The sequence below is a fragment of the Hippoglossus stenolepis genome, chromosome 3 (assembly GCF_022539355.2).
Source record: "Hippoglossus stenolepis isolate QCI-W04-F060 chromosome 3, HSTE1.2, whole genome shotgun sequence".
In the NCBI taxonomy this organism is placed as follows: domain Eukaryota; kingdom Metazoa; phylum Chordata; class Actinopteri; order Pleuronectiformes; family Pleuronectidae; genus Hippoglossus; species Hippoglossus stenolepis.
The window spans coordinates 26,413,157-26,439,287 of NC_061485.1; the positions used below are offsets into that span (position 1 = coordinate 26,413,157).

Genomic DNA, 26,131 nt, shown 5'->3' on the forward strand with positions numbered 1-26,131 from the left:
TTTGAGCTATTTCTGAGTAGAAATGACTCGGTGAGCATCTCGCTGTATGGGGCCTTTTCAACCGCTTGATATGCATGTTTAGACAGATGTTTGTAGTGATCTGAAAATAGCATCTACGGATGTGAATATTCTTATTTTCACAGTGACATCAAGCTTTACTGGACTTTGTAGTGCCATCACATTTGTAAAAAAAATTTAGAAGACGTCTTTGCTGCCATGATTTGTCACTGAAATAAAATGATATGTAAGTCATGACTGCTGTTATTGATGGTTGCCTTCAAAACCTATAAAAATGAACAATATTCAAGGCAATGAGCAGCTTCTTGCTGAAATGCATTTATTTGGAAATCGTGAGAGAACCATATAATCTATTTTGGTTTGGAGGACTTGGTAGAGTCACAAGTAACAATAAATAAAAACAGTATCACAGTCACAAAAAAGTCACAGTTACAAAAGTTGTCTGCTGGATAAGACCTGCAATTAAAGGCACGTACGTTCTGAGACATTCACTGTTCATGTGTGGTTTTAATACTTTCATAATGTTACTGCATCTTGTAGATATTATACATTTGTTGTGCAAATTACACATTGGAAACAGCAGACAAGTAAAGTGAAATGTAACCAAATATGAAGGGTGTTTCACCCATTCAGAGACAGAGAGCAACATCCACTCGATCACTGTTTATGGTAAAAAAGAATTTGCGTTCATCAGGCAGAAACTTTCCTCTTGTGATGGAAGGTCCTCTCCTACTCTGATCCTCTGTTTGCACAAGTTCTTCAGCTGGATGTTCTTTTTGTGACATAAGCTCTCACTTTTTATGGTGCTTCTTTCTTCCAAAACAGTATTTACAGTGTCCGTGATAAGAAAACATCTCAAAAAACAAACTGTACATTTTCAGGCTCCACACATTCAAGTGGAACCTTGTGTTCGAGTGACGCTCCAGCCTCATCTGAACTTGAGGTAGGCTGGTACTGTGTAGTTGAAGAGCAGGAAGTCCATACGATAGAGGTTGTACAGTTTCTTCTGGTAAAAAGGGCTGATGTTCTGGAAGAACTGGGCGGCCATGTCTCCTGTAGTCCTGGTGCTCTTGGACGAGGTGGGGAAGCTGACCTGGTCCTCCACCCCAGCCAGCTGCAGCACGTAGCGGGAGTCCTGCTCCAGCGTCTCGTATTTCCCCACCACGTCATAGTGGATGAGGCAGGGGTGGCACAGAGAGTGCACCCGCTCCCAGTGCTCATTGAAGGGCTCCTCCCTCTGGGTGGCTGGGTCCACGAGATAATACACAAACTCCTCGAACGAGACGTCATTTCCTTTCTCCAGAGCCTCCGGCTGTGGGTCTGGCCTGTGCCGCCGCACTATCTTTGTGCCGTATCGTTTATGAAAAGCTGTGTTGTAGCTCCGTGTGAATTTGTTGCGGTAGGCAGACACCAGCCGCTCGAAGGGCTCCCGTACGAAGACGAACTTCAGGTAGGTGCGCAGGCGCTGGTTAATCTGGGAGGTGGAGTACTCCGACAGGGTGCGGAGGTTTCCTGGCACGTGGGCCTCGTTGGCAGGGATGGCCAGGGGTTCTCTGTGGGAGCCTGCGACGCCTGTCAGAACCATGAGCACCCGCTTCCAGTTGGTGCAGGCCACTTTGGGCACGTAGCAGTAAAGTAAGCCATGCTGGTCATCCACAATGACGTGCTTCAGATCCTCTGGGATGAGGACCCTGCGTTTACGGGTGTAGGAGCTGCAGCCTTCCTCTAACAGCTCCCGCCGGCCATGATGGATTCCCTGTACCGCCGATTCAATCTGCAGGGAGAAGGAAAAGAAAGGACAATAAGGAAGGATAATAAAACCTGAAGCGAACAGCTAGAAGATAAATGTGGGTTAATATCGCTCATTTTTCACGTTAGTTATAATAGTATAGATTATCTACGAGTTGATTGCTGACAATAAAGTTAACAACGTTAAAGTTAACAAAAACCTATTTGGAACATACATGCATGTTCCAAATAGGTTAGGGTTATTTAGATCTCCTTCTGACTTTTTGATTATGTTAATCCAAATAGTGTTGAACTAAAACATAAAAAAATGTCAGTCAAGGATAAGTCTATCAATAGAGAAGGAATTAAAAAGCAATTATTTTGTTCATTGGTTAATCGTTATTTTGAATTACTAAATTCAAGTCAATTTAACATCGCTGGGACTGTAAGTCTGACAAAAAAAGACATTTGAGTTTTGGGAAACTGCAAAAGGGTTCAAACATATAAAATACATACAAAATTGAGTTAAATGAAGTGGATTAGACCGCAGCTATAGATTGACATTTTTACATCACAGTAAAGTGGTTTCAATTATGTGGCATAGGTTTTGTTACACATGTTTCACTGTTTCTGAATGTCTCACTACTTATATTTCTTGCCAAGTTTGAATTATTTTTAGCAACATCACCATGCAATGGTACAATTTTATCTTAACTGAAAATGAAAGTTGTTAAAAACCAGAGAGGACCGGGGTCTTTGCCAGTGTGCCAGCCGGCCGGTCGGACCTAAATTGACCCCCTGCTGGATTTAAGCATCAGGGAATTAGGCCCAGCTCAGTTAAAGACATACAGTAGTCAACCAACACATGTCACCGACATCATCTGTTGGTTAAAATGTGAATGCACTGCATGTGTAGGTAGCTAGCCAAACAGTCAGATGCTTCCTTTGTGATATTTAGGTAGAATTACAAGGACAAAAACTAAATGCCCAAAAAATTCCTTGGCAGATTATTTCAGACAGCCCAATACTGGAGGTGATGGACCTGTGGAGACTGGTAACACTGAACCAACATTAGTGCAGCCTTGAGTCGACTGAGCACAGCCAGAGAGCCTCCTGTCCTCCGTAACGCCATTCGAACAATAACAGCTGCCAGGACAAACATCTTTTCGCTCTCATAGAGGAAAAAACAAACCAGAATGTATAACATAAGTTTGCCAACTGGAGCAGAAAGCCAAGACCCACGCCTATAAATTCGATGAGTGTGAGAAAATACTCTCAGATACTTCTCCCCTGGAGGTCCTAATCACAGTCCATCCCTTGGTTCATCCACTGCTGGATTCAGACTTAATAAAATCACGGGTCAGCCAGTTCAGCTTGGCCTCCTCATAGCGAAAACGTCTTATTCGCTGCTTTCATTTAATCAGCCTGGCTCGCCGCTGCAGTGGTCGAGCCCTGAGCCTCTCAGTTTGAGTCAGAGCCTGACACTATGTGTGGCGCTGTGTGTTTACTGGCAGACATCAAGCGTACAGACTGGCCATAGAGAGAAAAGCCAGCACTCAACTTCTCCTCTCAGCAGAAACTTGTACAAGGCCGTCTTTCCACCTCCGACTTGAATCTCTTCATGTGAGCCATGTGCATGATTTTGTATACTTTTCTGAGATTAAAATAGCCACCAGGATGCACCACAAGACAAACGTGTCTTTCAAGGAGAATACCAGAGTCTTCTTAGTTGTGTTGGGTAAACATGCAAATTGCCCACATGGCTTAATATATTGAAGTCAAGATTCACTAAGTAACCAAATTCATAAATTCTGGTTTTAACCAGTAGCTACTGTATTTGCTTTTCAGCGCCATATGTTTTCTCCCTTGTTTCAGAAATGTTCAAAACCGCACTAATTAAATATTAAAAAATAAAATAACTATGTGAGGGGCCATTTACCTGCAGTAAGGGGCCATTCACCTGCAGGGAATATCCAGACAACTCTGCAACCCAAGTACTAGAGTATATGAGCATCTTTCAGCTCATTGTGTAGATTCTATGACCGACAAACCTACTGGTTCATTGATTCTCAGCTCACAGCATCAACAGTTTTCAGCAGCAGGCTGATTAAATATTAAACACTAAAATATTTTATTTTGGTTAAAGTCCAAATAAATAGACAAAATTGTACTCAAGTAAAAGCATTAACAATAACCTTCTTAGAGTAAAAGTAAGTACTTTTAAAAATAGTACTTGCCATTTGTAACCTATTGCCTAATGCCTACTGTATATTTTGTTTAATACAAGAGCGATTCAAACTTCATTATATTGATAAAGAACGCTGCTGATCATCCATTTCAGATGTTTCTTCTTCACCTGTGATGCAGCCGCAGGAGGCGGGCTCTAATGTTACCTGCCCACTCTGATTGGATCAATGGACCAATACCCATCTCTTTGTCAATTATATAAATGTAAAAAAAACAATGTGATCAGGTAATGCAATTTATTGTCAAAATATAGCAAAGTAGAGAGTATTGATATTTGCCGATATAAGTAGTGGAATAAAAGTGAAAAGTTACCAAAACTAAATCTACTTAAGTACAGTACAGACACATGAAAAATGTGCTTAAGTACAGCAACAAAGTAAATGTACTTTGTTACATCTCACCACGGCCGCCCTGATATTATCTGCCCAACAATAAACAGTAGACGGACAAACGTGGAACCTCAGGAGTTGGAGATAACAGTTATGGTAGCAGAGTGAAAGTAAAACAAAACAACCAGGGAAGTTGTTTCATTAATGCCTAACACTTCCTGTGTTAAGCATTAATTCCATTCTAGGTTTAAATTTGTGATGATAGTTCAGTGTTACGTTTAAAGTTTGTTCAGTCGTCCCTAAAAAGCAAAAAAACAGCTTTAACTCTTCTTTCATAAAAACTCTCAATATTATTACATTCAGATAAATGTAACAAATTATTTGTAAAGTTATACATATTTCCTTTTCTGCTGTCTGTGTATGTTCCTCTAGAGCAGAGGTCTTCAACAGGGGGTCAACCAAATTTTTGGTTGATTAGACAATTTTTTTTTTTTTTTTAATTTTAATTTTTTTTTTTCAACCAATTTTTTTTCCACAAATTTAAACGTCTTTAAATACACATTAACATGAATCCAACATATTGTAGTGAACGGATAAATGGAGGCAGAAGACATTATCTTTCAGTCAGCAATGCGCTCATTCAGCGACACACAATAATAAAAACATGAATATATGAACCTGTGTATTATTTGAATAGCTTAGTATTGAATGCACAATAACAGGGTAGCTATGTTTATACATGGCACTAGGCCCAGTTTAATATAAAACACTATTTTATACAATATATATAGTAGGGGGTCCCTGCTCCATCTCTCCATCAGTTTGGGGGTCATGGCCTGAAAAACGTTGAAGACCCCTGCTCTAGAGTGCCAGACTAACATAATATGCTTTATTTCAAATATATTTGGGGCGTCTGGGCACATCAGCTGTGGATCTTTAAAAAACCAATCACTGTCCAAGTTACTCTTCATAATACTATAATAATTTAACATCTTATATGGTGGATGGAGCTGGATTTGTTTTGTCAGTCTGAGAGCCATTATCCTCCACTTTCCTCAATTAGCCTTGCAGAGGAACCCAAGGCAATTATATGCAGCGTTTTTACGAATATAAATAAATAAATCACACTCATTATCATTAATCCAATTCACTGCCTGTTCCCGTCCTGAGGGCCGAGCAGCTTCCTCCTGTTGGGGAAGCGTTTAAGTGGTTTGAACAAAGAAAATCTCACAAGCAATTAAAAGCCAACGATGTCTTCTGGAGCTGGTTTGTTTTCTGGCATGTTCACCTTCCTTCTCCTCACATGGAGAATTAACTGGAAGCAGCTGCTATCACATCATTGTGCCTCCAACGTGCAGCGCTAACATTCACATGGATGAATATTAAAAAAGCTGTATGGCTTTATAGAGAGAGAAAGTGTCTATTTAGAGCCCCGCCCAGGGATGTTTGTCGGAGAAAATCTTCTTCAACTGGCAAAATCAGTTCAGACAAGCAATAAATAAATAAACTTCACCGCAAAAGTAATTGTGTACAGAAACGCTGCTTTTAAAACAGGCATGTTGCGTTTGTGCTTTCAGTATCATATTTTATGTTGTTCCATATCACAGTGGGGACTTAGAAGTGAATATTTAAATGAAAATATCTCAGCACTCAGAGAATGTTGTTGTTGCTGCTGTTGTTGATAAAGTGCGAGATACAGATGCAGATAAACTCAGTAAAATAAAGACGATAAATTCAGGGAAAAGAAACAGTGAAAATAAATACTTTTGAACTATGCAGGTTGTCCTCACTCAAATGTATTCACAATATATAATTTACTTCTCCCTATAGATTAATTGAATTAAATTGAATTTTACTTCAGGTACTGTTTTGTTATTTCTATTTCAATAACATACAAAACATGACAGTGATAATGAGAAAACATCTAAGATGTAAAGAATAATCTTTGAATTACAAAATATTTGTACTACTCAAGTCAGATCTTAACACTGAGCTCCAAACCAATCCAACAGGGATTTTTGACTCTTCTGTTTATATTATTATTATTATTATTATAATATTTACTGGTTGCATGAGAGAGATACAACGAGATAAAATAACATAAATTGGCTGTAAACTTTGAAGAAAAGTGAGGTCGCTTGTTAATCTGGAGAGAGCAGAGGTCTTATATATGTTCTGCTTCTTATTATATGAACTCCATACATTAACATATGCCAGAAACCTCTGAAGTTGCTGAGCTGATAATGGTCTGCAGTCCGATGCTCCGCGCACTCAGACCCATGAATCCTCCTCAATAAATGTCACCGGTGTAATTCAACAAAGATGTCTGACCTTTTTTTTCTCGGCCGGATAGAGAAACATCAAAGAAGATCGACATGAAAAATATCACAGGGATCAAGACATCACAGCGGCCAGCCACTTAGTTGCTCCGAGAAAGTTACTTTCTTTATGGTTCAACAGAGATAACTTCACGAGGGCTGGTGCCAAACAGATGCTGAAATTCACCTTTATCCTTCCTCTTCCATTCCTCTGCTTACTCCTACACAGGTTCAAACCTGAGGGCTGAGCATTCAGTCATTTCAACTTGATAAAAAAAAAAAACAACTGAGGACCAGATGTACTAGATTTGACGCAGGTTTTTTGCACCTGAAAAAAGACGCAAGTCATTTTACTCCCAAACACGTGCAGTATTTACTAAGCCGACGCAGCAGGCTGGAGCCTCAGTTTGTAGGTTGTTAGTGTCTTCAAGTGTGTGCCTCTCTCCTCATTGCACATGTATTTAAAGAGGGACTGTGCAAAGAGCAAGAGGTGACATGTTAACAGAGGATGATTAAGTGTCCCGGTGGACTCGCTGAGGTCGCGCTAATAGCAACTGCCAGTTCTCCAGGGAAAATTCTCTGCCTCTAAAAAGAAGGTCACAGCTCAGACAAGTTTATAAGACTCTCAGAGAAAAAAGAAGTGCAATATAAGAACAGGCTTGTATGTAACTATCAGCTAACAAATGATTAAATATTATCAATGAACACAATATGTGACTGTGTAAGAAAATCCAATCGTGTAATGGTTTGTATTCATCATGATTGAATTTCAACTTGAATATAAATGATGTTAAAATGTGTTCAGCTGCATTTACCTCATGAACACATCAAATCATCATCATCTCCCCCTCCACCTGCTCCATCTGTATAATACCAGTTTGCTCAGGTGAAGTTCACCACAGTGCAGTGGCATGAAAAAGTAAAAGAACCATTTGAAATAACCAGTTTTTTTGCATTAATCCATCATAAAATATAATGTGATCATGTTTTACAGTGCTGCTGGAAACATGAAAGTGAACCCATGGATTTATGGCAGCAATAACCACAAACAAGTAGTAATAACATTGTTTGTATGTTGTTAGTTAAACTGTGACTGTTCATTACTGTAACTCATATTTCACAGGTTTCACTATAGTTCTTTCTTTTCTTGGGGATCTCATACAAATCCCACCTCTGAATGGGAGCTCTCCTTCACTGGCAGAGAGTATCTGCAGGGCAGTATCAGACGCAGCCCAGCAGCTGATAATGAGCTGCATAGCATAGACCTTAAAGTCGGTGAAACCTGCAGCACGTTTGTGCAAAACCATTTTTTGTGAATGTGGCTGAGGAAGAGTCTGCAGTCAAGCTATAGAGGCTCTGTAAGGATAGACTTAAAGGGGACATAGCATGCCCATTTTACCACAAGTTGATATGGTTCCTTGGGGTCTTAATGAAATGTCTGTAACATACTTTGGTCAAAATACCACAAGGATCATATAAAACAGCACCCTTTTTACCCTGTATAAAACAGCCCTCCACAGAGTGACCTGTTTTGAGTGCCTGTTCCCTTAAATGATAATGAGCCAGCTCCCCTCCCCTCTCCCCCATGATTTTAAACGATATAAATTACATATTTTATATGATATAAATTATCAAATATGCATCCCATACTTTGTATTCCCCTTCTGTTGTCCTGGAGTTTTAATTTTCCCAATCACATAATTAAATGTCCCCTCTGCCCATCCACTACAAGCACACAAGCAGACAGACAGAGAGAGAAAGAGAGGTGGGGGGCTATGAAGACCATCATTTACCCCGAACCGACATTCAACGTCGTACAACAACAAGCGGAGAAAGCAGAATCGCGGGCTGACCTTATATATACAGTCTATGGGGCTGACCAGCGGAGAAATGCACGTCCCGTGTGAACAGCCAGGCGGCTGCGGCTGGAGAACGGCGCTGCGCTGCTCGCTGCGGCGCTCTCGCGTCGGTGTACCCGGCATAACTACTGTAACCCGGAATACCGCGGAACTACTGTAACCCGGCGTAACTACTGTAACCCGGCATACAGTAGAGCTGAACACTGCGGAAGTCTTCCACACAGCTGGCAGTGTGGAAGATCGCTGCGAGGCAGCGCTCAAGCCCAGCCGCAGCCGCCTGGCTGTTCACACGGGACGAGCATTTCTCCGCTGGTCAGCCCCATAGACTGTATATATAAGGTCAGCCCGCGATTCTGCTTTCTCCGCTTGTTGTTGTACCCGTTGAATGTCGGGGTTCACAGTAGTGCTGAACACTGCGGAAGTCTTCCACACTGCTGGCTGTGTGGCGCTGACACAAATTCCAGCTCACGCATGGGAGAGCGAGCGGTCGCTCCCGAGCAGCTGCTGCAGCCTCCCAGTCCCAACGATCCAGACAAATGCCACATGTGAGTGAATCGCGGGCTGACCAGCGGAGAAATGCTCGTCCCGTGTGAACAGCCAGGCGGCTGCGCGCTTGGGAACGGCGCTGCGCTGCCTCGCAGCCTCGCTGCCTCCGGTGTAAACCCGGCGTGACGGGTGGGGGGGGCGACGGGGGATGAGGTGGGGGGTGGGCCAAGACCATGTAGGGAGACTTCCAGTTCCTTGTTACGACACAAAACCCAGGAAGCGCAATCGAGTCGCTCAAGCATGACGTTTCTGACTTAGAGGAACTATAACAAAACGCGCAAGTGTTTTTTCCCCAGAGTTTTTGGGTTGGTAGACATGCCAGATACCCACATTAACCTGTAGAAGCACTAACAAAGTGGAATTTGCATGCTATGTCCCCTTTAAGCACAGCGGCGGTTCACATCTATTGACTATTTAGCTGCTGCTGTACACAACCTGCTGTTTTTTTTCCCCATCATCGTCAATTTAAAGAAAATCACTTATGCTTTTGTAGAAGAAATTATTAAATTAAATTAATCATATAACCAGATGTGACCAGATGTCAATCCAGTTAAACATCAGCCCGATTGGCCCGATGTGTTAGACAGCGCTCTCCACCACTGTCATTAAATGAGGGAATCTCTTGGAAATAGGAAAAATGATGCTCATCCCTCCAGTGGATTTCAGAGAATAAACGCTGAGGCTCACTGCAGCTGTTCTGGCTGCATGTGGTGGGCCAACACCTCAATAACACATTTTATGTTGGGTTTTCCTGTAATTTGTTAGCCGTCTTTGTTATGCCATATTAAGGTTCAGTCAACAAACTAAGGCAGACATGTGATTTCAAAATTCAAGGAGAGGAAAACACAGTCATTTACATTTGAACAGTTTTTTGATTGGTTTCTAGCAAGATGCTTGTTTGTAAACAGGAAATATGTCTAAAGACGCTTTTTATTTTCGAATCAAGTTTATTCAGATGGCTCCAATGTTACACCTGCACATAATGTTTTCAGAATTATTGTCCTTCTATTGTCATTCACATAATGTATCACATACAGTATCTTCTTCTGACAGAACAGTGGCAAAACCTTTATAATCCAATCTCAAGCCACCCTCAATAGACTTTTCCTGAGCCTAAAAAGCAGATGCTTACTTTTGGACACTCTCTTGTGGTTAACACTGTCTGCCAGTCATTGATTTGGCCTTTTCCTCCACCATCCTAACATACCTGGCAAGTGGATCATTATTGTCCATCCATCATATCATTTGCCAAAACGACTTGTCTGAATATATCAGAGCTCACATTGAGTATGTCGTCAGAAATATGGGAATATTTGCCCAGAAAATGCAAGAATAAGCCTGAATAAATACTGTACTTTCAAATAAATATTCAACATGTGTTATGGAGTGACATTACTGACTATTTGTAGAAAAGTCAGGGGGTTGTCTTGCATGAACAGACCTATCTTTACAGAGCTGTGTCAAAGCTGGAGAAAGGTCTGGCTGAACCCATTATGTGTCTGCTATAAGAGGGAAAACGCTCCGGGTCTGTTTGTATTTCTTTAACTAATCACAGTCATGTTGGGCCTCATTGAGCCAAGGATGCTGCCCCTGCAAATAGTGTCAGGAACCGACTGGTGTTTTGGTGCATGCATGTGTGGAGGTGATCACGGTCGTTAAAATGGCAAATTTAAAGGGGACATATCATGAAAACTCCACTTTGTTAGTGCTTCTACACATTAATTTGGGTATCTGGCATGTCTACCAACCCCAAAACTCTGGAAAAAACACTGGAAGTCTCCCTACATGGCCTTGGCCACCCCACTCGTTACCGGGTTTAACCGGAGGCAGGCGCGCCGTTCTCCAGCGCGCCCGCCTGGCTGTTCACCGGACGAGCATTTCTCCGCTGGTCAGCCCCATAGACTGTATATATAAGGTCAGCCCGCGATTCTGCTTTCTCCGCTTGTTGTTGTACCGTTGAATGTCGGGGTTCGGGGGTAAATGATGGTCTTCATAGCCCCCACCTCTCTTTCTCTCTCTCTGTCTGCTTGTGTGCTTGTAGTGGATGGGCAGGGGACATTAATTATGTGATTGGGAAAATTAAAACTCCAGGACAACAGAAGGGAATACAAAGTATGGATGCATATTTGATAATTTATATCATATAAAATATGTAATTTATATCGTTTAAAATCAGGGGAGAGGGGAGCTGGCTCATGAGCATTTAAAGGAACAGGCACTCAAAACAGGTCGCTCTGTGGAGGGCTGTTTTATACAGGGTAAAGGTGCTGTTTTATATGATCCTTGTGGTATTTTGACCAAAGTATGTTACAGACATTTCATTAAGACCCCAAGGAACCATATCAACTTGTGGTAAAATGGGCATGCTATGTCCCCTTTAAGTACGAACAAAACTTAGCATGTGGGGTTGGAGCCTAGAGGTTGTTGTTTCCCTGAGTGAAATTTACTTGAAAACAGTAGCAGGCAAGAAGAAGAAGGGGAGGAGTTTTTGGAACTGGCAGCCGATGGCAGCCCTAGCTACATTGTGTATCCAAGGAGTCACAGGAGAGGATCATAGTTAGAGAGGACTGACCTGGTCACCATCGTACAGCGTCTGCAGAGGACTTCTCCTCGACTTCTGCCCACTGCTTCTCTCACCGACCGGCTCTGAGGCTGAGGAGAGACAAACAGTTAAAGGTTAAAAAAGACTAATATCTTTGAACGTGAGCACAAACTGACTGCATTGACTATCACACATCATTTACTTTTCCTAAAGTTACTTCAGTATCTACCTGTATATGAGAGATGGCTTTAAAAAACGATTCAACTATTAAGCTCCACATGTTCATATGGTGAAGACCTTATCAAAAATATTAATGTAATGCATATGGATAAACAGTATATGTGCAGGTTATGCTACTTTTTTGCTCTGTAGATGCAGATAAAGGAAGATTTAAATCACCTGAATAAAAACAAATCCAACAAATAAAATACAATGACATTAATTTCACACAACAAACATGAAAAAGTTTAAACTACTTCATGACTTGCTTTTTTATGACTTTACAGTGTTGTTATCCTTTTGACCTTTAATATACTGTACTACTACTACTAATCTACTTCCATAGCCAAGGCTGGAATCCAAATGACACTAAAACATACTGACTTAAACTTTTGTTCATTTAGATGATGGAAGGTTTATCATTTTTAACACTTGAAAATTATAAAGAACTGTTCAAACTTGAAAATGTTGGATGGCAACAATAATGTGAATTTTCTTGCTTTGTTATTACAGTGTCAGTAGACAAAGATGTTTTTGGCAGTGTAAACATACAATTTTCTATATTTAAGGAGTTACTTTTGTCAGACCGTGTGGGTTGAAGAGCAGCAGAGAGAGAAAGAAAAGGACCTCTGGGTATATCGAGATGCAAAGTTAGAGCTTTGTTTGCAGTGATGAGTAATGCTCACTAAGTATCACTTTATATCTTGTTCATGGATTTACATAGAGTTTCTTGTCAAGGAACAGTGAGTTTCTGGGGTCTATATGCTATGGTAAGCTAAGATAAACTAAGCTAAACTAGGCGGTCCCCTTATTATTGTAGATTTATATTTAATACAGATATATGTGTGAGTATGACTGCATTCTTGACTAACTATGAGTTACTACTTTAATTGCTCACTTGTCTGATATTTTGCAAATGTCCTCTAACACATGCTGCATTTACATAACAATTTGAAGCCGTCAGTCTGACCAGAGATGGGCACAGAACACTAAAGCCATTTTCAGACATGACCTTCGGAGGAGGTACGTAGAATTGGGTCTGGACTTTCTCCAGAATTTTCCTGTCACACATGCACAACGCAGCAAGAGATTCTCCGCTCAGATGAGTTCACAACAACACAGATGTTTCTGGAGGATTCAGGTGAGGGGTGGTGCAGCAGACAGAGGCAGGACGTCGGCTCTTATCACCAAAAGCTCTCCTGATATCTTTATCAGCATCATCAACACACCCACTCGCTCGCGGGGAATCGTGCAGAGGATCTCCTGCTGTGTTCTCACATCGGCTCCTCTGGACTTTCTGTGGACTTTATACAAGGGAGCCAACCACAGAAAGTCTGCAGAGAGTTCGGAATCTCTCTCTCCCTCGCACATTTGTGTTCACACATACAGCTGTTCTGGACAAAGTGTGGGAATCTCCGCAGTTCATCACATGTCTGAAAGCAACTTATCAGAGAACTGACTGGTCTCAGAATCACTGACATCACAAGTCTTTCAAATATAACAGACATTGACCCTCTCCACACGCGCTCGGTTTGTTTATGTTAAAAAAAGAATCTCCGTCCTTTCACACGTCACAATGTCAGCCAGATGTGTGAAGTCAAATCAACACACACAGCATGAGGTGTTTTTACAGCTGTAATCTTCCATAGGTGTACAGTACAGCTGCTTTTTAAATTTGAGATAACACTCACATTTTTACAGTACTGCATTTGTAAATTATGTTAGAGTGTATATTTGTCTGTTGTTGTGTGTTATTTAACATGGTACTTACAAAGAATGCACAAAATATAAAGACAATTTAAAAAACGTTACTACAACTAAATATTGAACATGCTAACAGCATGTTAGCTTAGCCTAACAATGCAGGGGGAATCCGTTTAGTCAGTCAAGTTCAGACTGAAGGTAACAAAATCCGAAGCTCATTAACAACTTGTTAATGTTGAAAGGATTTAAGATATTAAATAATCTCTGCAGTCACTAATCATTTTAAACACACTATCCCTAACCCTGCTGCCACAAACTGTTGAAAAAGTCAAATAATTCAACACAAGAAAAGATCTTAAATCTTAAAAACAAAACAGTTTTAACTGAAGATCACCTGAAAATGTTTTCTTATCTTCATTTTGAAATACTTCAAAATGATTAAGTAATGGCCGATAACCCCATGGAAATATGTGTCTAAAACTGCATGTACAAATACTTGAGATTTGATGCTAATAACAGTATTAATTAAAAGGCCAAATGATGTCATGTGAATGATTGGCAGATTGGCGACCATATTTCAGAAAAAGCCTATAAAAAAGGGACCATGTTTCCGTGTGTGTGTGTGCGTGCACCTCCCTCTCTTCACTGTGGTGTGACCAGAGCAGTCATGGGAGCCAAGCAGCTTATGAGCTGTAAACCCACTGACACACTAATGGTGGGGACAGCCAACAAGACACGTACAGTAGAGAATGTGTGGTTATGACCAGTAACTCAATATATGAGATACAATGTAGATCTTGTAAGATAAATTGTTTACAGCGTTATCAAAGATCATATCAGTGAATTGTTGAGGTGGTCGACCAACTACTGATAATATATTCGGATGTTGAAATAAAACTGAGATTGAAGAACTGGCTCCTGATCTAACATTTCGAGGGCTTTGAACCAAAGAAGCACACGTGACATGTTGCCAACTTTACAGGAAGACCAAAGAAAAAAACCTGACTATAGTTTGATCTGAATTTATGTCCTGCTTTCCATCTTTTTTCTTTCAAAACATTATTTCAAAACATTTTATACACAGGGCTGAATCAGCAATATTTTATCAATTATTAAAAAAATATATTTTCTACATTTCTAAATCAAAGTCACATGTGTCCGTTTTTTTAAAAATCTATCACAGCTATAGAACGTGGGTGCATCTGGTGACAATATGAAAAAAGCTACATAATTGAGTTTCGAAGAAACAACAATCCACTGTAATCAAATACAATATCACATAAAAACCTTTGGCCAGATGGTCTTGTTTGTAGTTTTTACAGCATGCAAATATCTGTATCGTTGAGAAAGAACTACAACACACAGACACATTGCAAAACTATGCATGCTGCCAAAACATTGCTCATAAAAACATGAAACCTCGACAAAAGCAGTGTTAAATGAACATTAACATAATGTAGACCTACTTAAACGTATTTAGGACCTTTAATATTTTGATGTATTTCGAAGTTTTTACGGTCTAAAAGATATTTAAATCTTACACCCTTAATACCCTGCGGGAAACCCTGCATTGCCATTTAATTATTAATAATTAATAGCTACTAACAATCATCCATATAACCAACTGAAAAGAGATTTCACAACATTCAGAATATTCAGGAGGCAACTGTATATTGAGGATATAAATGAAAGTTTATGATGGATTTGAGAATGAGACGGTATCCCTGCTGTGACTGGCTGACCTGTAAAGCCTGGTACAAGTCCACATAGGAGAGAGGGATACTGCCCTTTGCACACAGTGCGAGTTAAGGTTCTTAAACAACAGTAAACCCAGTTGGACATGTGTTCCACTCCCTGAGTTAGTGCTTTGTCAGACAGTTCATATTTTAACTGAATACCTTTTGGATCATCTTTCATGTAGCACAGCCATTTGATTTTCTCCCAATAAATTATTTTTCCCTCGTGTCGTCGGTTTTCTTTCAGATCATGTGTTTTGTGACTTCACAGATTGATGTCCTCTTTCCTAACTGTGTATAGAGCAACTGCAACAAAGCCAAAAGAAACAACTCTATTGACTAAGTTCAGTCACCTCGCATCGCATGCTCTTCCTTGTAGTCTTTACGAGACTGTGGTGCCCCTCTGGACTGTACACAGGCGCATTCTTTCTGCTGGTCTCAGTAGCTGCATGGACACTGTCACATTCCATCTGGCTGAGTCCAGACGACATGAATTTATGGTCAATAATGTTAAAAGGCAAGTTTTTTACGGCACAGAGACACATGGCACTAAAAGCAGCATCCCTGCTCTGCCCCCCACGTGTCAGAGTACAGCCAATAAGAGGATGGATACATCAACATGCATGTACTGATCTCTGACTCGTCATGGCCCCTTCACCTTCATGCCACATGTTGCAGTTTGTCTGGTTGTAGGTGCCGGACTTCAGTAACAGAGATGTTCATATTCATGTGTCAGTCACAATCAGGTCCTTCTCTCTGTTTTGTTGGGACTGTTCTGTTTATTTTCTGACATTAGCTTGGCTGATTCCTTAACTGGACAATATTCACAGAGTGTGTTGAGAAGATGTATCTCTACCATCACATCTGATGACTTCAAACTATTCCTCTGTGTCGGGACACTGAGTCTCCGTCCCCTCAAAGGTAAACACTTGATGCCCTCAAATTGGACTTGTGATCTCTAGGCTAGGCAACGGCACATGGATGCTAAAATCAACATTACTGTCCCCATCTAGAGGTCACAGAAGTTAGAATTCAGCAAACTAGCAGGAGGGTATTTTAATGCAGGAAATGCAAAAGCCTTAAAACAGAGGGAAAAGATGAGGCCAGTGGGAATATAAACATTTTCCTCAGACGTATTATAAAATTCTGAAGAGAAACTCCATAACTTAATTCACATTTCAAGTTTAATCTGTAAAGTCTAAATGCAGAAGAACCAGTGAACTCTGAGCTTTCATAAAATCCAAAGGTCTGAGGTCAAGAATACCAAAATGATATGTGATAAATGATAATGTTGCTACTTGAATGCATGTGGACTGGCCAAAAACATGGTATCATTCCTCAGCGGTCTTCATGTAATTGACAACCAACAATTAAATAGATAATAGACATTATAAAGGTGGCAAGATGTCATTTGTATTATGATAACAGATGACATCGTGACCATTTGCTGTCCAACAGCACAAAGAGCAAGTCATGTAATTATGGTTAATTCTCACAGAAAATGTATAATCCTCTCAATCAGCGCATTGACCATTGCCAAGGAGCCAAATTATGCCTTCTTAAAGGAACGAGGAGTCAGAGATGCTGCCGGATGCTGCTGCCAAAGAGAGGCTTTGTCCTCTGCCTCGAGTTACCAAGGTGAGGGGAGCTACAGTACACTGATTTATTTGACCTGTTTTCTTAACACATTACCACTTCCTTTTGGAAATTACCAACAAGTCAGAAACACATTTCCAACAGGACCACTCCCAAAGCCACCCCACCCCAGGTAAGAAGAAGTAACGTCTGAAATGAGTTAGGAACTGACAAATACCAGGGTTTCAGCAACAAGCTGAAAAGGTGCATCGTGTGTCATCACTCCCTTGTTAATGTGGCATCACTCGGCAAGTGAGAACATTAACAATCTACATTTTTCCTAAAGTACAGAACAAAGAACTTGATAAATTGTAAAAGCTGAACTGCAGGGTATCAGGGGAAACAGAGGTTGGACAAAAAAGGCCGGCCTATATTTGGCCACATGGAGAATGTAGTGTTTCCAAAAGTCACAGCAGGTGCTACAAAGACACAGGTAACTTCCCAAGCTAGATGGCCTCATACCATATATGCTATTCTATGCAACACTGTCTCAGTTGTTAGTTCAAATTCCTCCACCGAGGAGATTCACCAACCCCACCTAAGGACTATTCAAAGGAAGCAGCGGTCCTGTTGGTTTAACCCTGTCTAGACCCAAAACGTTGCAGCATTCCTCTCTGCTCTTACAGAACGGAGGCCTTAAAAAATGCAAAAAATAGAAGGGCTGATGTGTGTTCCTCCCGTCCAGGCCATAAACGGAGCAGTGTTTAGGTCCCACTGGGAAAACTGGGGCCCCCTCCCTGCCTCCTTGGCCTCTCATGCCAGAGAGCAGCTTCACTAAGAGACACACTGTACAAGGGAAAGCCTAATCCTTTGAGGCCACAAATGTGTGTCTAAGGGGTGTTAGTGCAAAAGCAGAGGCATGTGGATGGTGTAGGATAATAAATGCATGCAAGTGAGATGAGTTTGATCATGTTCATAAGACAGAGGTCTGGTGTGCATATGTGGTAACACACATTAGCTCACTGATGTGTTGGTTGAATAATTTTGGAATGCAGTTGCAACTTCTGTCAATATCACTCTGCAAAGGGTGAAAAGTAAAAATACTTAGTAAAGCCAAATATTGAGTACTGACATATGCAGCTGTTGGAGGAGCTGGTGTCCCAAGTTGTGTCCTCAGCTCCTCTGGATCCCCTCCAGTGTTAAAATCATTAACTGGAGAGTTGATTGCCTGCCACACTGCTGCAAACGCTTCAAAGTCTTCCCTCACATGGCTTATCTCTGTGTTCCAGCCAGGGCATGCAAGTCCATTTTCACAACTCCCTGTTTTTGTTCAATGAAATCCTGGGGGTTATGTCTATGACCAATATTCCCAGAGGGAGGAAAGAGCGGTAAATATTATAAGTATGGGGATTGTGTCCATGTGAGACCAACCAGCAGAATTTCTTCTAACAAGTCCATCATGGCCAATGAGACTTTTGCAGGCACAGGGGCCCCGACCCTTCCAGAAATGCCTCAGTCTCATGTCCTCTATCTACCCAGCACTTCATGCAGCCATTAGGAGGTGAGGGGCTGTGTTGTTCTCCCTTAGGGGACACTGGTTATACAAATAACCCCCAGTTGCTTTGCAGTTGCTATCCACTTATGCAGAGAGACTGAGATGACTAAGCCCTGAAACAGCAGTGACAGCTTCCTCGCTGAAGGGGCTGCCTGAGTCACGGGCCATCATGCCTTGTTTAGCTTTCTAGTTAGCAAACTAAACTTGTAAATTAGCTTCCTACTTTAGCAAGCTAAACTAACGTTACGCAGGAACAAGTCATGTACTTTTGCACTGGGCAGAGAGCTAGCTTACCTCCAAACAGTAAAGTCCCTGACTGGCAGTCCTGCAGATCAGGTAGGATGCTGCGTGTTCGACTGGTTGCGTGACCCAAGTGTTCTGGCACCCTTTAGGCACCAGTATTGTTTTAAAAGTATCAATTTAGCACAATAACCAACCCTAGATTCATCAGAAAACCAAGTGATGTTAGCCTGACCAGTTTGCTCCCACATGGCAGCACTTAGACTTTAGTAGAAAAGATATTTTGTCGAGGGGAGGTTTGAGCAATATCAACAGCTAAAGACAAATCCTTGAGGATAGGGCAGATGGTCTAAATGAAATAAATAAAAACACATGATTCTTTATACTAGCAGAATAGTTGGCTCCTGCTGCTTTTTGCTATGAATATGCAGCTGATTGGAGGAGGTTAGAACAGTGGCGCTTCCCTGACCCACCATTAGATACACACTGAGGATCTGATGTGCTGTTAGAGGGCAAAAGGGATTTTTTTTAACTTTGCAGGATATTATATCATGAGGTCACAGACTGTTCCTTTGTTTTTAATTGGATAAATGTCACATCCACATCCAGTCTTCATGATTTCTTTGTGGACAGCCACTGTTCAGCTGATGGGCTGAGCTCTTTCCACTGACTGAACAGTTCATTGTTAGACTCTTGTGGCATCCAGTCAAGCCCAGACACGGCAGGTATGACTAGGGAATGGATGCCTGAGCAATACACAGATGATCACAATTGCCCCAAAGCCCAGACAGCACAGCCAAATTTTGCCTGTCGTTCACTGGCTTGAACCTGCTTCAAGATAACCATGAACTCATATCTGTGTGTATACATTTTACTGGTGACATATACTTTATACTCCTGGGTTTCATTTCCAGCAGTATTGGAGAAGATCCTGACAATGCTATAAAACATAACAACACATGCCAGACCATGCTGCACCATTCATTCATCATTTCCCTCCTCTGCTTCAGTTCTTGTGTTTCTGTAAACCTTATGGAGAAACCCCAGCTGCCCTTGAGGCAGGACATCAGACACCGGAAGAAATACCCATTTTAAGTTTTCTTGTAATAAGGCTTGATGGAAACGTCTCATTATCTGCAGACCTACTAGTTCAATCTCCTGTGTCTGTGGCAGCCCAGCATACACGACATGTGCAGTAAACCCGCTGTATCTATGTAATTATACTAAATTTAAATAGTGCTGTGAATTCTGTGAGCAAAAGAAAACCTGAAAAACTATTAAACACTACAGCTGACTTGGCTGTACATTCCTTTGTAATGTGGCTGCTCTCTTGCAGCTTTATATAGCCTTTGCAAAAACAATATGAACTTTAACCCAGATGAAGCAAGAGAGGGAGCATGCAGGTGCTCTAAATGCAAATAGGACGGACTGGCTGCATATCTGAAACCAATTTCAAGTCATTTAAAGTTGACAGGAAGGTTTAATGCCTGAAACATGAGACACCTTCCATGTGCATTCAAGCTACACAACAATACAATAAAAGGAGGTTACTTCTTAAATCCTCTTGAATGATACATAACCCTATTTCAAATATGCATATGATCACATACCCTGTGCCTCTTTGAAGCACGTCACCAGAAATGAATGCTGCATGTCTGTAAGATAAATGGTAAATGGTCTGTATTTATATAACGGTTTTCTAATCTTGACCACTCGAAGATCTTTACTGCACAGTTTTTGCCATTCACCCATTCACACACACATTCACAAATATACAGTGCATCTTTGTGCCGCACTTTCTCTATCATACATCATTCACACACTGCCAGCACAGCCGCCAGGGGCAATTTGGGGTGCAGTATCTTGCCCAAGGTCACTTCGGCACGTGGAATGGGGAGACTGGGGTCGAACCGCTGACATTCTGGTTAGTGAACAACCTGAGCCACGGCCTGAGCCCCAGCCTCAACCCTTCAAAAGGATACGTGTAACAAATAACATGAGAAATGGCTCTGTTGAAGCTGGGCCAGCTCATCATATCGGGGACACAGGCGGTTGCCAAGGTTGTTTTATTACAGTGACAACATTATCGATAAAGAAGCTATTTAATAATGATAGTACACATACTGCACCAATTAAACTGTCAGTCGACGCTGCACACCACTGCACGCTGAATGCGGTGGTGTCGTAATGGAGACTGTTTGATGCACAATTGTGAATCACTGGCCAACATTGGATCAGCTGGAGGGATGCATCAGTTACTTTTATTATAATAAACTCAAATTATTTCCTCCACCAAAGTCTGTCTGTTTGTCAGTTTATTCATTTGTCAGCAGGATTATGCCAAAACCACTAAACAGATTTCCACCAAATGTGGTGGAATGACGGGACACGGGCCAGGAAATAATCTTTTAAGTTTTGGCGTAAATTCAGACAAAGGATCCAGGGATTCTTTCCTGGAGGATGATGCAGGGATTTTGATGAAAGCTGTGACTGCGTTCAGAAACGTGCCAAAGTGAAGACATGTAATTATTATCAGCTAAATGTACTGTAGCAAAAGAAGTCCCTGGGGTTTTCCAATATCTAACAGGTTTTTGGCTAAATATTTTAAAAAGGTGTTTTAGATTAAATTTATGTGAACTACTACATACACTGTCTGATACATTTGATCTACAGGAATGCACCATATTCTATAAGATCATGTGTTTGTAGCCTGTCTGTCCTGTGAGAGTCATGTCTAAAAAATAAACTTTTCACGAGCTCAGACAAACATCCTGTTTCCCGCTTTGTGACAGCAATTTCCACCAGCTGACCCACGCAGGTTTTCAGATAGTTTATTTATCTGAAAGGATCTCTTCATCCTTCAATTCAGCACACATTCTCAAAATCAACATGGGGGTGGAGGGGCGCCAAATCCTTATCTTACCTCGGGCACCAAAATGGCTGCAGCCGGCCTCGTGTTGGAGTCAAACTGTCCAATGGTCAAAAAAACCACTAACACCCAATAACATATTTTCTCTGCAGTAGGAATAGATGCAATCTGCGTTCACTCCTGACTCTGAAATAGACCGGTTTTATCAGCTCTGACACTTCGGTTTGACACTAATTTGTTTATTTTGACACCTTTTCTGGTGCAACATTATGACGCACATTGAACATTGGGGGTGTCGGTGCATAAATAGCCATGAACGTTTGTGTATCATTTTTTACATCTTGTAAACAACAGCGATTTTTTTTCTACACATCTTGTAAGATGCAACACTGGTGAGACAGCACGGTGAGGGAGCTTCTCGTTTTCTTGCACCATAAAAAAAAAAAAAAGGCAACGTCTTCTACTAGAAATAAGAAAAGAGTCGGCTTTTTTAACGGGTTTACCCACATTTGATGTAAAAGAGGCACAATACCAGTAAGCCAGCATGTTCAGCATCGGGGACCTCAAAGTGACTGAATGCAACACAATCATCGTCACATTAATCTGTCAAACTTCACACTTGAAGTTCTGTGCTCTGACTTTCAGGACAAAGCACAATACAAGCAGCTCAATGAAACATCAACCCACAACAAAGCAAGGTGGACATGAACAGTGTCCGACCAGTCAAGTGATTCAAGGTTTACTCTTTAACCCCGAACATTAGTTTGAAATTCTCCTGCTGGTCTTTTACACCCCACGACTCTGGACAGTCTTCTCCCTGTGTCACACATCACACACATCCAGAGCTGACTGACCCCTCTCTCTCCAAAAACCCTCCTCACAGTATGCACCATATATGATTTCTTGGCCCACGGTCGAGCTGGGCATGTCTGAATGAGGCCATTGTGTGTGGCAGGGACCAGGAAGAGGTGGAAACAGATCTGGGTGAGGGCCGACCAGCTTCCAGCACAGCTGCAACTTCTCCCAGCCTTCCTCCACGTAGCAGAGGAAACACTACAGCTAATCAGTGTGCTAATCAAAGTGTTCCTCCACCAAGACCTGAGGCCCTCACACAGGGTGGTAGTGGAGAGGGATGAGCATGGTGGCACGGAGGGAGGACAGTGACACAGTGTAAAGAAAGCTGTGCTGTGCGAGGCTCAATCACTTCCACTGCACATCTTTTCCTCCACTCATGCACATAGTGATGACTGAGCTGGATTATCACCATGTCTCACAGTAATGACAGCAGACACAGCATGAATGGTTGTGATCATTAGGACAGGGAGATGGAACATGAACCCCAACAGGATGTGACCAGCTGATCTTCTGCAGTTTGAACTCTGAGACCAAACAACATGTAGAGTTTGGATTTCACAATTTCTTTTGCTGCTGCGATAAATTTCCCCAGAGCGGGACTAATAAAGGACTTATCTTATCTTTTCATATATTATCATGTTCTATTCTATATATCTTTTTCTAAATATAATTTCAAAGCTCTTGTGGGATATAACATTTTATTTTGTACATATGTTAAAAATATAATGTGCTTTGTGTGGTTCTATTATGTTAAGGTTCTATTAAAATGTAAGCACAATTAACTGGGATTTATAATCTCTTTAATAAATGATCATGTACTTCAATTAATTATTGGTGTTGATAGATGAGACCAGCGGAGGGATGATGAAGTGACGGAATAAATGTTGTTGAATCAATTGTCTTTATTCGTTTATTTATAATTGTGTCTTTGGGGTTTTTAGACTAGTTAAGGAGACAATTGGACATAAAGAGGGGGGGAGGGGTTGAGATGAAATATATAATGTAAAAAATACACATATCGATAATAACGTGCTCACCTGTCTTGAGGTTGCTGTTGAAGTAAAAGACGACCATGATGAAACAACCCAGAGACAGGGCGAACACCATGCGGATCACTTTAGGCTTCCTCATCCTGAGGCTCTGGAAGCGACCGAGGACCCGAGCCGAGTCCTGCCGGGGATCATGCGCGGAGGAGGGGGCTGATTTGGGGCTCTGACGGTGGTCCGCTGGTGTCTACTTAATGACGGACAGGAGCATGGATCCGGCTCTCTGACCTCTGGTGCTCCTCAGCCCCCTGTACATCCTGACATAGTCCGCTCCGGGAGGCGCAGCAGCGGGGGAGCAGAGGAGCCGGGCACCGAGCTGTGGACCGAGCTCAGGCCGCCGCTCTGTGTGTGTAAAGGGGGGATTTGTGTGGCACAGCCCGAGTTTGGATCCCTGGTTTAACCCTTTCTCTCCAAACACGAGTCTGCAGACACCCAACAAGCTGGACTGCAGCCACATCACTGTCTACATCTTTCCGCTACGAGCTTTCAAAATAAAACCCACACGCTGTGGCTCTCTAGGTAATAGATAGTCATGCCAGTCCAAATAGAAACTGTGAGAATCTTGCCTGCTGAGTTTGGCTTTTCACTCACTGACAGGACCTAAAAACCTGGGGCAGATTAACAAGTAGACCCCAGGAACTCAATCAATTGATCACATTTTTTTTTGCATATCCCATATTCACAAATCACAGTTCATCTCTTAGGGCTTAACAACGTGCAACGTCCTCTGTCCTTAACCCTCAACAAGAGTAAGGAGAAACTACCAAATAACCCTATGGAACTATTATTCAACTGATACAATAGAAAAAGGTGACATCTCAAGGTTAAAAACAGTTTACAGCCCAAGTTGTGTGAAATTCTGTGACTTAAACCATGATGTTAAAGCTTTGGCTCTGATAAAATCAACTATACCACTTTCCAGCTGAAGAAAGTGGTTTATTTAAATGTAATTGATCCCATTCCACATGCCCAAGTGTCCTTGGGTAATATGCTGAACCCCAGATTGTCCCTGACAACTGTGCTGGCAGTGTGCTGGTGATGTATGATGGGGATTATGACCTCATTTAAAATGTAATGATTGAAGAGTTTTTTAAAGTATAATCGATGGATGTAGTCAAAGCATATTTACTCATATAGGCTACTATACTTATACTTATATTAGTATACTGATGATTAGTTAGTGCTTCCATTAGTGCTAATGTGTAGTTCTAAATCACATTGTCAAAACAAAGAGTGTATCCTTCTTTTCCTCCACTCACAGATAAAGTTTCTACAAACAAAATTTGTAATATATATAGAAAGGCTCCAGGGACAATATTAAAATGCTGCTGGAATACTTGTATAGTCCTTCAATGAAGGCCTTGTACATGTAATGCAGTATTTTACTCAGTCGTAGGGGAGAACGGGGTAAGATGAGTCACTTTTTACATTTGATGATTTTACTGCAAAACAAACATAACTCAGGTTGTTGTAGTAAAACCATATATTTGTTTACTGTTGTTCAACATGTTACTTATACATTTTAGGGAAGGATTAAACTTTGACCTTTGTGTGCTAGCAACAGAAAAAATGTGTACTTGTACTTTTGTGTGCGTACAGCATGTTTGTGTGACTTAAACTTAACATTAATCAACAAGGTATTTATTACATTAACATTGTAACATGTGTAACAGTGATAAAACATCAACATGAACTTGTAACAGTGACACAGAAAGGGTTTGTGTACGTGTAGGCATGTCTATGTGTGTGTGTGTGTGTGTGTGTGTGTGTGTGTGTGTGTGTGTGTGTGTGTGTGTGTGTGTGTGTGTGTGTGTGTGTGTGCAGTGAACAATGACTGACCGTTGGCTCAATTTAGTAATTTCAGTAGCTTAGATCAATAGTTATGTTAAGTTTATTACCTTGTTTTGTAGCTTACAATGACTTAAATTAACATGTAATAATGTCAAAAACATATCTATTTTAATTAAGATACAAGACTGATAACTTTAGAAACATGATGCACTATGCTTTACAAAAATCTGAATTGCTCTGCTTTGCTTTCCACTCTCTCCATGTGCTTGAGTATGGAATGAGTAATGTCAACTACACATTTTCTTAATTTGTGATCACATCATAACTTTTCTTTTTAAGGGTTATCTAGATACAGGGGGTGGCTCATCTTACCCACTGGCTCGACCTACCCCGTTCTCTCCTACTGGTATCTTCACTTGATAAAAGGACCTAAATACTAAAATAGAAGGTCAGGAACACATAGGCCTGCACATATATTGTACTGTTTAATAAATGGATAAGCGTTAAATAAAAAAAAGTTAAGTAAAATATACCTTTTTAACTATTTGATTTCCTAGACAATATGGCAAGTGAAGTTTCTGCTTTTATTTTGAAGCCAAACTGAAGGCATATCCGCTGTCAGTCAATATTTCTCTTGTTGTCTTTACACAGCTCTAGTCCCACAAATATCAACCTCAGTCCAAACTGTGACCAACTGATGGATTGGTGTTCAGTTAAGACATCTGCTGGTGATTTCACCACATGTCTCCTCTGTAGCATTGCATTAGTCCCCATTAAATCATCTTCTCATGTGCATGTTTTTATTTTATTTATTTATATTTTTACATTTCTCATGATTTATTCCTCGGCCTCATGCTGAATTGGCTGAATTCCTCATTCAACTGTGACACACACACACAAAGACACACACATGAACACAAGAACACACAAGAACACACAAGAGCGCACAAGAGC

At 41.2% G+C, this 26,131-nt stretch overlaps 1 protein-coding gene across 1 annotated transcript; it reads right to left on the minus strand.

The window, feature by feature from the left end:
* Positions 1 to 320: 320 nt before the first annotated feature.
* Positions 321 to 23,828, minus strand: si:ch211-236h17.3 (carbohydrate sulfotransferase 11). Its single transcript, XM_035152396.2, has 3 exons — positions 23,378 to 23,828; positions 11,618 to 11,697; positions 321 to 1,792 (listed from the first exon to the last, which is right to left on the minus strand). Exons 1-3 carry the CDS (start codon positions 23,469 to 23,471, stop codon positions 947 to 949), a joined length of 1,020 nt encoding a protein of 339 aa, XP_035008287.2. The 5' UTR covers positions 23,472 to 23,828; the 3' UTR covers positions 321 to 946.
* Between the last annotated feature and the right edge of the window lie 2,303 nt (positions 23,829 to 26,131).